Source organism: Macaca nemestrina, chromosome 2 (genome assembly GCF_043159975.1).
Source record: "Macaca nemestrina isolate mMacNem1 chromosome 2, mMacNem.hap1, whole genome shotgun sequence".
NCBI classification, from domain to species: domain Eukaryota; kingdom Metazoa; phylum Chordata; class Mammalia; order Primates; family Cercopithecidae; genus Macaca; species Macaca nemestrina.
Window position 1 is genome coordinate 46,561,760 of NC_092126.1, and position 17,765 is coordinate 46,579,524.

At 36.2% G+C, this 17,765-nt stretch overlaps 1 protein-coding gene across 3 annotated transcripts in view; it reads left to right on the forward strand.

Moving 5' to 3' along the window:
- Positions 1-17,765, forward strand: part of DIPK2A (divergent protein kinase domain 2A) — a 53,176-nt gene that overhangs the window by 23,895 nt on the left and 11,516 nt on the right. For all 3 annotated transcript variants that reach the window (XM_011721705.3, XM_071091075.1, XM_071091074.1), the window contains exon 3: positions 1-17,765. This exon is cut by the window's right edge and continues 11,516 nt beyond it. In XM_011721705.3, coding sequence (XP_011720007.1) covers positions 1-332 — 332 coding nt within the window. In that variant the 3' untranslated portion in view covers positions 333-17,765.

The window sequence follows — 17,765 nt, forward strand, 5'->3', positions numbered from 1 at the left end:
ATAAACCTGAAAATTGGGATGTATGGTATGAAAGCAAGTTTGATGACTGTGATAAGGAGGCTTGCTTATCATTTTCAAAAGAAATTCTTTGTGCTCGTGCCACTGTGGACCACAATTACTATGCTGTTTGTCAGAACCTCTTATCCAGACATGCCACCTGGCGTGGCACTTCTGGAGGACTCCTTCATGATCCACCAAGTGAAATTGCCAAAGATGGCCGGCTCGAGGCCTTGCTGGATGAGTGTGCCAACCCAAAGAAGCGCTATGGCAGATTCCAGGCTGCAAAAGAACTGCGTGAATACCTAGCACAATTAAGTAACAACGTGAGGTAGTCTATGGTGACCTTTTCTTTTTTCCTTCATTTAAACAGCACTGGCTAAAACTAAACCACCAAAAAACTATCTGAAAAAATGAAATTTGGAAGTGTTACATTCAGAGGATGATAAACTTGCACTGATAGATCTTAATGTTAACATCCATCAAAATAAGACATTACTTCAAAAATCACATGATGCTTCTGCAAATAAGTATGTTCTTATACTTTGGAGGCTTGAGCTGTCATCAGCTGCTCCCCACTACACCGGAATGCTTGAGTGGATTAATGAATATTGTTAAGCTATTGGAAATGAGTCTGATAGTACATTGACTTGTGTATCAAAGGGTACTTGGTACTTAGTTTGCATTTACTATCATGATTTTGTGAATCTCTTGCATTTACTTTGAATGTCAAGTCAGATTGGCCTGTTTTATAGGCTGCTTTTTCCTTCTGATGTGTAGGGTTTTTTCCCATTTTTGTTTTTCTTTTAAATTAAATTTTGAAAATTCAGGTTACTGTAGGTGTTCATTTAAATTTTTACTAGTTCTCATTCAGTGCTATTTGGTACGTATTTACTGTTAGGGCAGGATTCCCAGGTTTACTGTGTGTGTGTTTTTTTTAAAGAAAGCTAAATATTATATTATGTAAATACTTCTTTTCACCACCTTCTATAGTTTCACCATTGCATGGTATCATTTCAGGTTATTTAACAGTTACATCCCTCTATGCCAATAATTACAAGTATACACTAAACATGAAGTTTGGCATATGTTGCAAAATGTCATTTATCTTTTACTAAAGACTTTAAGAAGAATATACTAGAATCTGTATCTTGATGTTAATTTTGATTCAGAAAAAAAATACAACCCAGTATCTAAAAAGTGTTAACTAGTCCAAGATAGTAATGCATATGCCAAAGAAATCTTACAGCTAGTCTCATGTTTAGAATTTAAAATAGAATTGGTCACCTACTTATTCTTACCACCCTACTTCCAGTTTTCTAGCTCTGTCGTTATTAAATTCAGATCTTCCTGATGATTCTTTCTGTTGAAAGTTAAACTACTGCTTTTAAGTAATTTAAAGTTATCCTACCTTTTACTAGTAGGTAGTTTTGCAAAAGTAACATGGTAGCCATTGTTTGAATTTAATTGGGCATCATAACCTTTTATTTGTTGAGGAACTAATCATTATTACTGTAAAGCAGACAAGTTAGCCAGTCAGCCCACTTTGGTCTTCTTTACCTAATGGTTAAACATCAAAACATCAAATTTAATTATTTGCATAGAAATGTGTGGGCTCTTTAAAAAATGTTACGGTATGTAAGTTGACTATCACTAACAGGTAATATTTTTCTGTTTGAAGTTGTTACTTTTGTTTACAGCAAAATTTGATGTAGTGTGCAGTAGTGAGCTCTAGACTGATCTTTTTCTAAATCAGAAAGTGATTAAAGTATGCACAACCAAAGCCACGTTTTTCTTTTTCATTTATTCAGCAACTATTTATTAAGCATCAACTCAGTGCCAGGCACGTTACTAGCTGCTACATACTGTCTGAACATGACATACGGTTAAGTAACTTTACAATTATTATCAAATACTTCAATGTACATATTTCTTAAGTTGAAATAGCATTAACTAGGATAATGCATTCATGTTATTTTATTGTCTTGTGATAGAAATTCAACTTGTACCATCTAAAACTAGGTTGCTATAAAAATAGGAGGATGAAGTCAATAAAGTTAATTCCAGTTTAAAAAGTGGAAGGAAAAGGTAAGAGCTCTCCATTATAAAATAGTTGCATTATGTTAATTTTTACATATTAGTGCATTGCATATATCAACTGGCCCTCAATGAAACATTTAAGTGCTTGGAATTTTACTAAACTGACTCTTTTGCAACTTTGGGAGATTTTTGAGGGGAGTAGCTAAAATTGCCAAACACCTCTTACTCAAAACTTCAAATAAAATACACATTTTGAAAAGGGAGCACCTTTTATATTTGATAAGTTTTCATTATAAACCTTACAATACCAGTCACAAAGAGGTTGTCTGTCTATGGTTTAGCAAACATTTGCTTTTCTTTTTGGAAATGTGATTGCAATTGCAGAACAGAAAGTGAGAAAACACTGCCAGCAGTGATTGCTACTTGAGGTAGTTTTTAATAACTACCATTTCCCCTCCATGAAATTATGTGAAATTTATTTTATCTTTGGGAAAAGTTGAGAAGATAGTAAAAGAATTAGGAATTTAAAATTACAGGGAAAAATATGTAAGTGAAAAGCAATAAATATTTTGTTCACTTTGCTATCAAGAAGTTCACTATCAGATATTTATTATATGGCAGCAATTTATATTTTTAATCATTGCCCATTAATAGACGCAGTAAAATATTTTTGAATCAGACATTTGGGGTTTGTATGTGCATTAAAATTGTCTTTTGTACTGTAAGTTACTGTTAATTTGAAAATTTTATCAAACTGTCTCCCTGTGCCTTTATAATATGAAGTTGTTTCTACAACTTTTAATGATCTTAATAAAGAATACTTTAAGAATGACACTTTTCAGACTATTTCTTAATTTCAGATATTCACATTTTTCTTGAGTGGAAAGTAAGTTTGAGTAGATAAGTTACTAGTTTCCTCTTGCATGCACTTTAATTAGAATTTTGAGGGAACTACTGATTGGTTGTACACTGGGCTTTAAGGTTGTGTGTGTTTCCTTTTTCTGTAGTAGTGAGTTTTTAAAAAATTTTTACCACTAAAATGGAATTAAAAAAAAAAAAGCTCATTACGGAAATTTTCAAATGTATGCAAGAGAATAACATAATGAACAGTAGTATAACTATCATTACACTAACTTCAAAAGTTAAAAACATGTGGCCAAACTAGTTTCATCTCTAAACTACTTGCTTCCAGCTTATTTTGAAGCACATCTGAGATGTATCATTAGATTTATATTAGGCATTTTCTCCTAGTAAAACACAATACTATTTTTTTTTTTTTTTTGAGACTGAGTCTCGCTTTGTCACCCAGGCTGGAGTGCAGTGGCACGATCTCGGCTCACGGCAACCTCTGCTTCCTGGGTTCAAGCAATTCTTGTACCTCAGCCTCCTGAGTAGCTGAGATTACAGGCGCGCCCACCACCACGCCCGGCTAATTTTTATATTTTTTGTAGAGACGGGTTTCTCCATGTTGGCCAGGCTAGTCTCAAACTTCTTACCTCAAGTGATCTGCCTGCCTAGGCCTCCCAAAGTGCTGGGATTACAGGCGTGAGCCACTGCTCTGGTCTTACAATATTATTTTACATCTAAAAAATTACAGTACAAACTCAGTGTCACCAAAGGAGGAAAACTTAAACACCATTGTTTTTCTCAGAAACACTGGATCCACTACAGGGATTCTGAACCACTGGCTGTATAGACGGAGTAATTTCATGATCAGTAAGAGTAATAACTGAAATTGATTCCAACATGCTATTATAAATATGTAAACCTATGCATTCAAAATGCTACTAAAACCAGCAACCACAAACAGCAAACTACCTCGATAACCTTTGAAAGGATATTGAAAAAATCATTCTGAAAACTGCTAACTTGGAGAAGAAGAAACATTTATCCTGCCTTACCTCAGGATGATCAAATTATGAAGGGAAAATTTTGTTGACTACATAGAATTATTGCAATTAACAAATGCAGAAGAAGTGTTAGAATATCGCTGTTTTTCAATTCTGTTAAATTGACAAATCTAAGCAATGATCATCAATGGCTTCAGAGAGTATTAGTTGAAAAGCTGATGAGAAACCTTGTAAGGATAGATGAGAATGGCAATACCTGAACCCACTGGTCAATCTTACAGTAATGTGCCTTCTGATAAGACTCAGCAGGTACCCAGCACCACCTATGAAGTGTTTGGCCAAAGTACAAAACCCCTGAATCGAATCAAGCTCCTACACCTATCTGTAAATGGAGAGTGAACAGCACAAAGGAACACATTAAAGAACCACCATGGGGGCACAGTCAACAAAATTCTGAACAGGCAATTCTACAGGATAAATGACTCGGTTTTCTTTAACAAGTTGTAGGGAAAAGGAGGAGGGACTTTTACAAGATTTAAGAAACACAAAAATGCAAGTGTTACCTTTGTATACTTATTTGAATAAATCAACTTTTTGAAAAAGTTGAAATTTGAACAACTGAACAATAAGGTGAATGTCTTGGGTAAGCTCATCCATTTTAATTTTGCATCTTGACATGTCAAAAAACCACAAAGTACCTACTTTATATTAAGTAACTCATAGTTTACTAATTTATATTGTTAACTGTAACTCTAAATTTTGGATAAGAATATTTAGTAGGGTTCCTTTTTTTTCCCCCAAAGATTATTTGCCCCTAGTCACAAAAATAGGTAGTAGCAGAGCTGGAGTTCAGTGTTCTGATTGATTTTTTGATTGACTTCAACAATTTTTCTACTGCCCAAGTTCTTCAGCTTGAAGTCCTAGAAGTATATAGTTGAAGGCAAAATCATACAATTGTAAAGAAAAAAAATAATTTCTTCAATTATTATAAATTAGGGGAAGGGAAGATTTGGGAAGACAAGAAGAGGTAGAAGAATCAAGTGACATACAAGATAAAAAGAGTTAGAGGGAGGGGTGAAGAGGGTAGAAAATGAGAGAATTAACATCTCATGGAAAGAAAGGGTAAGATCTTGTTCCCTTTGACCTCAAAACTTGAGGCTTCTCACATATGTATACAGATGATTTAGATTACTCTTCTCAACATGGATCTACTAATGTATTCTATCTGTAGGGATCTACCTCGGCCTTTTCTTTCCCCTTATCTATGAATATTGTTGAAACTGCAGGCCATGCCTTGTACCCTAAATTCTAAGAGTATAGACTTGTAAAAAAAAAATAAAAACTACCTTTTCAAGTGACGGATGATTAAAAATATGCTTGACAGTTATTCAATCAGGCTTGTTATTTTGTTAATTTTAGCCTGCCTTTTCTGTCTGTATATCAGGTGTCTATGTAACTTAGTATATTGAAAGAGGTCACCTATAGGCTATTAGATGAAGATAGGAGTAGCAGATGCAGTGCTCTTTTAGTATTTCATTTTAATCCTGGAACAAAACCAATAGTGCTCCAGTATCATTAAGTGAACTAATTTATTTATTTTTTGTATTTGAAGTCATTGATTACTAGTTTTAGTTTCTTGTCATGTTTTCATTTTTTTTTAAAGCTACTCTAATTATACTCAACCGTATCCTAAGGACTCCATGTAAATTGTCCTTCTATTTTTTGAAGAATCACTTAGTAATATTTTTGGGTGGGAGGAGTGGTAAGGAAAACATACCCACTCTCACTTATTTTCTGAGACTTACCTTAAAAGGTGTGTTTTCAATAGTGTCATCAGCAATTCAGAAAGGCAACATTTTAGAGTTGGTTTTTAAAACAATGCCTATATATTTATAGTATTACTATTGATTGAGTTTCTTTGATTTTTTTTTTGGTCTCATTTGGACACTGTATATTTCTGTGGTTCTTTAATATGACTTTCTGACAAATTAGTTTCAAATATTTGGGGAAGGAGAATCAGATTACAGGCAGGTTTTGGTCATACAAACCTAAATAGATTGGTGTACTCTTTGTGAGATGTAATGCAAGTTTTGAGGCTATTTCTCTATCTCCCTCTAGCAGCATTTTTTAGTCATTGCTGTCATTAAAACCATAAATAGAAATCTCAAACAGTTGACACTCATTTATTTTCAAGGGAGAGAATATTTCTCTGATGCCATTTAATAAAAGGCAGTTAAAAAGAGGAAACAGACATCTTTGAACTACTTAAAATGAATACTTAGATGTTTCTGAGAGGGAGAATTTGAATTTCTTCTTTGACATTTGCCACTTGTGTTCCTAGACAAATCATTTAACATCTGTGAGACAGTTGTTCACACAGAATTTTCTCTTTGACCCTACTACAGGGTCACTGGACAGATGGGGTAATGTATAGGAAAGCACTTTGTAAGCTGTGAAGTACTATACAAGAATAGTTTAATAATATATAAACATTGATGGTTTGTCTAGAGAGAAAGAAGGGACTTCATTCAAGAATTAAATAATTGATTTCTTGCTAGCTGGCCGGGCACAGCCACCAATGACTTCTACCTCTTTGTAACTCAAGACTGTAAACTAGTTTTAGCAGGGGAGAGACATTCAGCATATACTTTTAGAAAACTTCCTGTGATTTAGATGAATTTGCCAAAGATATGATTTGGCGTGAAGATTTTAAGTTTCCAATTCTTAGCATTTCATAGGATAAGCATTTATAATTAGCTGGGGGAAAAATACATTTTGAGGGGAGGAGACTGTTCAAGACTATTAATTAGTATTGTCAAATTATTCTTGAAGTTAACTATCTTTTGTTGAAATATCAAAAGTAAGGAAAAATGTTACCATAAGTAACTATTTATGTTGTTATAAATTTATATACATATGAAGTATATATAAATTTATATTAAGTTATACTTAAGTATATTTATATAGTTATGTTAAATAAGTTACAGTATTTGAAACCAGTAAGTCTAACTTACATCTTGACATCCTCAAAAGAGAAAACACAATAGAAACTAACATGGCAAAATGTGCAAGCTCATTAAAAATCAAATAATGGGTCACTCCATCTCTACCCTCATCATTGGAAGGAAACAGTACCAGTAAAAATGGTAGAGAATCAGATTGAGTGTTCCTCCTTGACTTAGCAGAACATGTGTCTTCAGCAAGGAGATGGTGGAGGGACCAGGGGTGCTATAAGGCAAAGAGAGAAATCCTATGGTGGATCCAGACACTTCTTTGCCCTTTTGGATGCCTATGCCAAACAAAACTCCAAAAGAAAAATAGGCTGAAGTTGGCCTGTGGGTCATAATTTGCCAACCTGCGTTCTAAAGTATTGTATAGTATTTGTACATAAAAATATGCCATACTTCATTTAATCATTTCTCTGGTTAATGTCCAACTTTTCACTATTAAACATGCTGTTATGAATATCATTATGCAAATAACCCTGCACATGTATGAATACTACTTCTGCAAGAAGTGAGATTTGCAGGTCAAAATGTGCATATTTTTTTCAAATTTTTATTTTGGGTTCAGGAGTATATGTGCAGGTCTGTTTATAGGTAAACTTGTGTCACGGGTTTGTTGCACAGATTATTTTGTGACCCAGGTACTAAGTATAGTACCCAATAGTTATTTTTTCTGCTCTTCTTTCACCCTTCTCCCTCAGGTAGGCCCCAATGTCTCTTGTTTCCCCCTTTTTGTCCATGTGTTCTCATAATTTAACTCCCACTTTTAAGTGAGAACATGGAGTACTTGATTTTCTGTTCCTGTGTTAGTTTGCTAAAGATAATGGCCTCCAGCTCCATCCATGTTTCTGCAAAGGACATGATTTCATTCTTTTTTATGGCTGCATAGTATTTCATGGTGTGTACCACGTTTTCTTTATTCAGTCTACCATTGATGGACATTTAGGTTGATTCTATGTCTTGCCTATTTTGAGTAGTGCTGCGATGAACATACACATGCATGTGTCTTTATGATAAAATGGTTTATATTCCTGCAGGTGTATACCCAGTAATGGTATCACTGAGTTCAACAGTGGTTCTGTTTTCAGCTCTTTCAGGAACTGCCACACTGCTTTCCAAAGTGGTTGAACTAGTGAACAGTAGTTCTGTTTTCAGCTATTTGAGGAATTGCCACACTGCTTTCCATAATGGTTGACCCAGTGTACACTCTCACCAACTGTGTAAGCGTTCCCTTTGCTTCGCAACCTCACCAGCATCTGTTATTTTTTGACTTTTTAGTAATAGGCATTCTGACTGGGGTGGAATGGTATCTCCTTGTGGTTTTGATTTGCATTTCTCCAATGATAAGTGATACTGAGCTTTTTTTTTTCCTATGCTTGTTGGCTGCATGTATTTCTTCTTTAGAAAAGTGTCTGTTCATGTCCTTTGCCCACTTTTAAATGTTTTTTTTTCTTGTAAATTTAAGTTCCTTATAGATACTTTTGTCAGATGCATAGTTTGCGAAAGTATTCTCACATTCTGTAGATTATCGTTTTTACTCTGTTGGTAGTTTCTTTTGCTGTGCAGAAGCCCTTTCATTTAATTAGATCCCATTTGTCAACTTTTGCTTTAGTTGCAATTAGGTGTGCATATTTAATCATGTAAACTTCCAAATTCTCCTTCGAAGATCTTTGACAACTTCGACTCCCAAAACAGTGTATGAGAATGGGCTTCTTATAGGCCGTGCCAACACTGGCTATTTTACTTGATTTGTTTTTATAAATATTACCAATATTACCTGTAAAACAGGTAACTTTGCAACTGCTTAGTTTGCAACTACTTAATTTGTTCATGAGGCTCAAAGGAACTAATAACATCCCTTTACTTTCCTACTTGATTTAGAATAAGAAACAGATGTAGGAAGTAAGAAGCTAGGGAATATCATCTATGCTGATGTTAAAGCTGTTAGCGTAGTTTATATACAAGGTAACATAGTTTTCCTACTACTGTGTCCCAAAATTAATCCTCTCTGCTTTTGTCACAGAGTGGGGAAACCACAGACCTGCCATTGGCAATCACCCCTTGAGAAACATACATGAAGAAGCAGAGAATTTGTGATTCATGAGACAGCCATCCTGAAAGGGAAGAGAAAGTGACTGACTGCACATGCCTAGTTCCTTTTCTCAAATTCACCCATTAGATGAGTCATTGGTGAAGGGGAAAATACAGATTGAGAGTCCTCCTTGTAGGAAGTCCTTACACGGGGAAACTTGAGAAGTAGAAATTCAGTATCTTCCCCTAATCTTAGCTCCAAACTTCATGATGCTCACCATCTCTCCCATGAGTTTGATGGCCATGTAAATTTTTGTGAACTGCTTGTTTTATCTTTTGCCCATCCTAAAAGCAGTTGTGGTGAGTTCTTATCACTTAGAATTTTTATTTTATACTTATTAAAAAAAGCGAATTTAAACTTTTTGTGTTTATTTAGAAGAGAAAATAAAAGTGAAAACAAAATGATTAAGGTATTTGCAAAACATTCTATGTTGAGTTCACCTACTGTCTTGACTCACTTTTATGTTTTCTGTCTCACGTAATGATGTTGCCATTATGGCAAAAACAGCAATTACTTTTGCACCAACCTAATACAATGAGGGGGCATCAATTATGTTCATAATGTTGTGTAACCATCACCACTATCTATTTCCAATATCTTTTATCCCAAACAGAAACTCTGTATCCAGTAAGCAATAATTACCCATTTTTCCTTGTTCTAGCCCCTGATAATTTCTAATCTTTCTGTCTGTATGAATTTGCCTAGTCTAGATATTTCATGTGAGTGAACTCATACATTTTTCCTTTTGTGCCTGGCTTCTCTTGTTTAGCATAATGTACCATATTTGTTTATCTACTTATCTGTTAATAGATACTTGATTTGTTTCTACCTTTAGGCTATTGTGAACAATGCCACAGTGAATCCTGGTGTATAGGTTATCTGTTTGAGTCCCTGTTTTCAATTCCCTGGGAGTGGAATTGCTAGGTTGTATGATAATAGTACATTTAACTTTTTGAGGAGCCCCTAAACTGTCACACATCTTTTATCTCTAAGATATGATTAATACTGTGGGGATGAGTAGGAAGTTGTCCACCCTTGTTGCAGTGCCAGTAAGGAAGTGGCATTGACTGTGAGCAAATTGGGAGTGACCCATCTCTCAACAGTATCCATGCAGGTTTGTCTTACAGTTGCAAGAGCTGCCAGAGGTTCTTCAATTACATCTTTAGAAACAAAGACACTGTTGTAAGTAACCCTAAGGAGTAGGCCTATGCCCAGAGATACTGAACAATTCATATTTTAAAGGTTTGAAATGGTAGGTGGGAAAGCATTAAATGGCTGCTTGAGGAAGGGAGAGAGATTGAGAAACCACAGGCATCATTTGGGGCTTGTAAAGGGCAGAGGCCAGTATGAGGAGGTGGAGAGAGAAGGAACAATTACTTTAGATGTATTAGCGTCAATATACCCATATAACAAACCTGCACATTTACCCTCAAATCTAAAATAAAAGTTGAAATTATAAAAAATAAAGAATACCACTCCTCACAAGCACACTCTAAGTGACAGACATTGTGCTACGTACTTTAAAGCAAGATAGGTATGCTATTTTCACTTTACATATAAAGAAACTATGGATATAGAGATTAAATGACTTGTCCAAGGCCACAGAGCCAGTAAGTTGCCAAGATGGTATTTGAATTTAGGGTTCTCTGGTTCTTCATGTGCCCAAGCCCTTTTCACAGTGCCACACAAACCCTGCAAGTTCCAGTAATGGAATTGGTTTTTGACCACCACTCTCTGTGTGCAGTTGTTTTGGGAAGAGTGAGTCCTCTCTTTTCCCTTTCAGGTTTGCACTGGGACTGGCCATTGTTCTGCTGTGAGACTGCCCAGAGTGTGTTTTTCCTTTAGTGTGTCCGGTTTCTGGTTAGTGAAGCGTAAAGCTTCATTCCCAAGCTCAAACTGAGCCTTTGCACTGCTGTTATTTTACTTTCTTCTAACCTTCTCTGTCTACTTTTGGCGTGCTTCAGTGTATGAGGTATGTCTGCTGAGCTTGGAAGTTCTTCCTCATCAACAAAATTGCAACTCTGCTTCATAAGGAGGCCCTGTGTTTTCACTGGAAGAAAAAAAAATGGCATACAGGGGTGCCTTCCTAAAGTGCCAACATACCCCACCCCTACCCTGTCAACAGATTCTCCATTTCCCTTTTTAATTTATTTTTCATTTTAAGAAATTTTGTCTCCTAGATGCTATATCAAGGGGACTTCTATCTCTGGGTTGCAACTAACTACAGGGGTCTGCAGATCTGTTGTTTCTCTTTTCCCTGCTACTCTGAGAGTTACATTTGCACAGTGCAAACACCCTATTACTTATTTGTTGATAAATTGATTGTCATAACGTTCTACAGTACACTGCTGCCTCACAATGATTTCTCCTCAAGAACCTGCATTTATTTTCTACTATCCCAAATTTACTCTCTGTTCCCTCAAGACTGTTAGAAGTCAGGAGCACCAGGGTGAGGAGCAGTAGCAAGGAGCCTGAATTGAGTGCACACTCATAGGGCTTCAGGACACAGAGAGAGTATCTTAGAGGATGCTAACTCAACAACCAGGCTGAGGTGCTGGGTAATAGTTCACAGAATTAGAAAACTTAAACATCTGTCTAAGGGAATGGTTAAAAAAAAAAAAAAGGATGGTCCCTTCATGCAGTAAAATACTATGTTACTATCTGCCACTTAAAATGATAATGCAAATATATATTTATTCACTTAGAAACAGGAGTGTATACAGGTTTTGTGGGACCTGAAGTTTACATAATTTAGAAACTATCTTTAAAAAAATAGGTTCTGATACTTGGAAAAAGCCTATGCCAATGTGGGACTTTGAAGATTAAGCTTCATAAATATGCTTCATGAAGAAAGTAGGTTCCTGAACAGCATGTAAAATTTTGTTCTTAGTTTGTTTTTTTTGGTTTGTTTTTGTTTTTGAGACAGAGTCTCACTCTTTTGCCCAGGCTGGAGCGCAGTGGTGTGATCTCGGCTCACTGCAACCTCTGCCCGCTACAGGATCAATGATTCTCCTGCCTCAGCCTCCCAAGTAGCTGGGATTACAGGGACGTGCCACCATGCCCTGCTAATTTTTGTATTTTTAGTAGAGATGGGGTTTCACCATGTTCGGCAGGCTGGTCTTGAACTCCTGACCTTAGGTGATCCACCCGCCTGGGCTTCCCAAAGTGTTAGGATTACAGGCGTGAGCCACCACACTTGTCCCCTGTTCTTAGTTTTAATTGTATACATAAATAAAATATGTGTATATATTTATATCAGAAGAGCCTAATTGGCTACGTAGAGGACTGTCAGCTAAGGTTATCTGTTGTATTTGTACTTTTGGTGTATTTATTTTCGTTTTGTCTCTGCAATGTAGTGATTAAACATGTGTGTTATGTTTGTGCCTGTTTGCATTTTGAATGTGCTTACCAACCTAACTACTGTGTTTATGTACATTTAGTCTTTAGTCTTACAGTTTCCAGTCAAAATAGTACTTTCCAAGGTGACTTACATCAGCACCTTTTCTTTAAATGCCAGTTGATACTATTTGGAGCTGGCACTCAAAATATGACTGAGGAAACATAAAGACATAGTAGTTGATTGTTTGTAAAGATAGAAGGCCCAATAATTCCTCCCATCTTATGTCATACACAGGTTCCTTTGCAATGTGACTGTTCTCGCATCAAAAGGTAGATTCAATTTTCTCACCCCTTGAATCTGAGACTGGATTTGTTGCTTGCTTGGGCAGATGGAATGTGCCAGAATGGCGAGACTTGTGGACCTAAGCCTCCAGAAGCCTGGCAGTTTTTGCTGTTGCCTGCTTGGCACACTGCTGCCCCTGAGAAGGAGCCTGAGGACACTCTTTGGAGACATGTGGCTCAGCCAACAGGCAGCATCTACTGCCAGATTATGTCCGTGAGGCCGTCGTAGACCATCTTGTGTTAGCTGAACCAACTAATACCTACAGCCACATGACTGACCCCAGGCAAAACCCACAGAACTGCCCAGCTGAGGCAGCCTAAATTGCTAACCCACTGAACTGTGAGCGTATAAAATGGTGGTTGATTTATGCTTCTATCTCTGTCTTTAAGATTTGGTGTAGCAGTATATGAATGATCCTGGCACTAACCCAGCCTGGGCATTTTTTCATGTTCAAGGAGGGTCTTAAAACTTACCCCACACAAGTTTTTAGAATATTTCCAATAAGGCTATAGATCAGCTAACTTAAAACTGTTGCAGGTCACATGATAAACAATGCTACTATTTCTTTATACAAATATGAAGTCAAACAATTTTGAAAATTTCATGTTGAATGTATTTCAAATATGAATTTCAAGCAGATTTATATTTGAAAATATCTTGTTTAATTTCACCCACTTTATTTTGTTGAGACATTTAAATCTTACATGATTTTCATAAAGATTCCTGATGCTGGATCTTTAGAATATCAGAAGATAGCCAGAGGTTCCATTTGTAAGTGGCTAGATAGAACTTCCACCTCGTAGCATTTCCTCAACCATCATGACCCCTATTTGGCTTTTTTTGTAAATTTAATTTTAATTTTTTTATTCAGCTTTAAAATCGGAAACTTTCTTGCTGGGTGTGGTGGCTCACCCTGAAGTGCTGTAACTGCAGCACTTTGGGAGGCTGAAGTGAGCAGATCACTTGAGCCCAGGGTTCCAGATCAGCCTGGGCAACACGATGGAACCCCATCTCTACAGGAAATACAAAAATTAGCTGGGCACATGGCACACACCTCTAGTCCCAGCACCTCCTCAGGAGTCTGAGGCAGGAGGGATTATCTGAGCCTAGAGGGTCCAGGCTGCAGTGAGCTCTGATGGTTCCACCGCATTCCAGCCTGGGCGACAGAACATGACATTGTCTCTAAAAAATTAATTGAATTGAAAAAACCAAGAAACTTTCTACACTTTCTGATTACCCTCATCTCTCTATATACATTTTTTGCTTTCTCTTGTCTCAATTTGTATCTGGATTATTATGTATTTGTTTCTGCACCTTTTCACTTGATGCTTTTGCTCTTTCTTTCCAGTATCAGCCTGGTCAGCTGGGACCTGCTATGTCAGGTCAGCTAGGACAGTGCTGACACAGAACTTGTTAAGAAAGACATCCCCTTCTCTCCAGTCTTGCGGATTATCTTTTGGTACTAAAATCACGTTCTCTGACACATAGACTGCCTCTGTCTGTAAAGGACCACCAAAATCCAGGCAATACCTGGATTAAGAACAATACTTAAACCCAAGGCAAGGCAGCCATAGAAAGAAATGGGTATGTTACTCTTCAGTGGAAATAATTCAATAACATTGAGGGATTACAGCAGAAACTCTTTTTAAAAATACATAACTAATTCTGCTCTTTTCAAAATTAGAACTGGACAAGGATGTGAGAAGTTTAGTCCAATAGTTTTTGAAATTATTATGGGCAGAGGTAAATTTGTATGCAAACAAAAACTGCTATGAATTCCCAATAGATATGGCAGTTAAATACCGACCTACTCTGACTGATTGGTAGCCATCACCTTGTGCATCCCTATGGCGTTCCCCAAAATAGGCACTTTCTCAGAACTGTATTACTTTGAAAAACACAGTTTAAAAAAAATTCACTGAATCTGGTTCGTCATTTGGTACCTAAGAAAGCAGATCAGGAATGGTGAAGGTCAGTCTACTCAGGCAATTTGGGCGTTGATGGTAGTACCTGGCCTTGAACCTTGGTATCCTGCTTCAGTTCAGGGCTTTTTCACATACATCCTAGTTCTCATTCAATCTCCTCTCACTCAGTAATATTTCATAATTTAAATCTTATTACCAGTATTCGAGGATCTCTTCATTTTATGCATTTTGTTAAGATTTATTTAAAATGGATATGCTTTTTATATCTATCATAGTGGGATGATGTATATTAAAAAGGTATAGTGAATAAAAGAAGTGGGTGAGAAAATACTTAAAACTGTAAATATTGAATTTATCTTTCTTTTTTTTTTTGAGTTGGAGTCTCGCTCTGTAGGTCAGGCTGGAGTGCAGTGGCATGATCTCAGCTCACTGAAACCTCTGCCTCCCAGGTTCAAGCCGATTTTCCTGCCTCAGTTTTCCAAGTAGCTGGGACTACAGGTGCCCATCACCACACCCGGCTAATTTTTGTATTTTTAGTAGAGATGGCGTTTCGCCATGTTGCCTAGGCTGGCCTCGAACTCCTGGCTTCAAGTAATCCACCTGCCTCAGCCTCCCAAAGTGCTGGGATTACAGGCATGAGCCACCATGCCCGGCCACATTTATCTCATTTTTAATGGTAGCCATAATAAAAAATCTAAGTTGGAAGATATTAAATTTCTCACTTGATTCTTTTTCTTTTCTTGGGATGCATACTTTTCCCAAGTACAGATATTTCAGTGGGAAATGATTTGTCCATTCTTAACTGGATTCATAAAGCTAAGCTCTGAATTATAACTATGCTGTTACATTTTGAAAATTTAGATGAATGTTGGCAATCATGGGGAACATTGTTAAGCTCTGTAGATCTTTAGCAATGCTTTAGTTCCAAAAAGCTATCCAGGCTGTCAAAAACGTATCTAGGTAATTTGGTCCCTGAAGAAAAAGTAATTCGTGTCATGTCTTTGGAAGAAGAAACCCTTTCCTTTGCTGTTAAGAAAAAGTAATTCGTGTCATGTCTTTGGAAGAAGAAACCCTTTCTTTTGCTGTTAAGTAAACAGTTTAGTTGTTTGATCCCACTTAAAATTCTCAGAAATTCTTTCTTCAAAGTATTTTTACCAAACTAATACTGTTTCGGTTAAGAAGCATTTACTTGCTGCCTTTTTTGGTATGTTTTATGGGAATAAAAAAGGGTCTTTATAAAAACTATGAATTCAAGCAGGTTTTTTATATTCTTCATGTATGATTTTAATAAGTATTCTAAATCGAAAGTTTGCCAACAGCTAAAAGTAATGTTCATATCTGTTTCATGGTTCCTTTTAAAATACTCTTAAGTCACATGTTAGGAAATAATTCATTTTGATGAGATTACCTTGAGTTTACATGTCCTCTCATTATATTCAGTGCTACTTGCAAGAAATTTTATGTCTGCTTATTTTTTAGCTTTTTTCAAATTTTTGGCAAGATTTCTTTTCTGTGTGTGATTTTTGTTTTTTCTTGACAAGTTTCTGACAACTTGATGTTTAAAAAATATATGTCTGTGATATGATCTTCAATACTTGCCTTCACCATTTTATTTTCGACACTAAAAAGTTAGCTTGTACCAGGCCTTGAGCTAAACAAAATGTATTCTCATACGTGTTGCCACATTTTGAGAGGCCGCTCTCCCTTTGTAGGGCATTTCTATTTGTGGATGAATGTACCTAGAGTTACGTATGTGAGATACAGAGAAAAGGAGTTGTGGCCACAGGAAATCATCCTTTATCAACTTACCACTTGTCTTCAACAAGACCAAGAAGAAATGTTCAGCCTGTGACCAAATAAGAGACTGTTGAAAAATCATTCTTAAAAGAGGAAAAAGCATAATCTGAAAATGTGAGACATAGTCATTAATTTTTTTTGTCTGTTTACATTTCAAGTCCTCAGGAAACCAAGTTCACTTTTACCACTATAAAGTGATTTGTGCTGTCTTATCATAACTAAGCATTAGTCCATTAATTAACATTACATTTTAGGTGGAATTTCTTAATTGTTGAGCTCTTTTCTGAAGAGTATAGGAGTATATTTCGTAACAATTCAAATGCCTCATATACTTGTTCCCTTGCATTGGCACTAGTATCAAGTGATTATATAGATTGCATTGTCTAATATGGAAGCCATTAGCCACAGGAGGCTAATTAAAATTACTTAAAATTAAATAAATAAAAAATTCAGTGCTTCAGTTACTCTAGCCACATTTTGAATGCTCAGAAGCCACAGTGGCTTGGGCTACTACTGTATTGAATAGTACAGATGTAGAACATATGTCCATGTTATTTTCCTGACGTGGTTGAGTAATTAAGTAAAATATATTTTAGAAGAAAGCAATTTTGTACTTTAAAGTATAACACATTTAGAGCTCAGCTTGGAAACTCCGTTTCCCTCTGTAACTTGGAAAATATTTAATACAAAGTGACTGACAGATATAGGTATCTTTAAACAAAACTTCAGATCAGCTATTCTTTCATAAACTTTGCGTTTCCTTTTCTTTGATTTGCTATTGAAAATATTTTTCCACTTAAAATGTATTTTAATCACATTATTAAAAATGAAGAAATGCTTGGATTTCCCCCTTTCTCCTCTGAGCAGCCGCCTTATAAATACTTGTGCATATCCGGTCAGTAGTGACATTGGTTGAATGAAAAAGAATGTTTAGGACATTTCTGTGATTTCTGTTGAGAAAAAAACATTTATTTGTGTGCTTTTCTCTGCAAAATGCAAGGATTTTGTCAAACCTTTGACAAAAATTTCCACTGTAATTTCCATATGTACTCTGTGGACTTAAAAGAACTCCTTCTCATCTTTTGCTTTATACAGAAATGTTCCATATTTAAGTACTCTCTGTACCCACCTTTTAGCTCCTTTGCTGTCTCTCCAAAGCTGAGTCACCATAAATAATCTCGTTGTCTCTGAGGCTAGGTGAAGCCTGGAGGACAGTATAAGAAAACGCTTCATTCTTAAGGTTGAATTAGCTCGTTAGATTTCAGAATCAGATATTCTTTGCTGAGAGCTACTGCAATGTCTACCTAAATGTCTTCATCTTGGACAATGGGTGTACCAAGGTCACGATGGCTGCAACCGCAAGGCAAAGACTGTGTT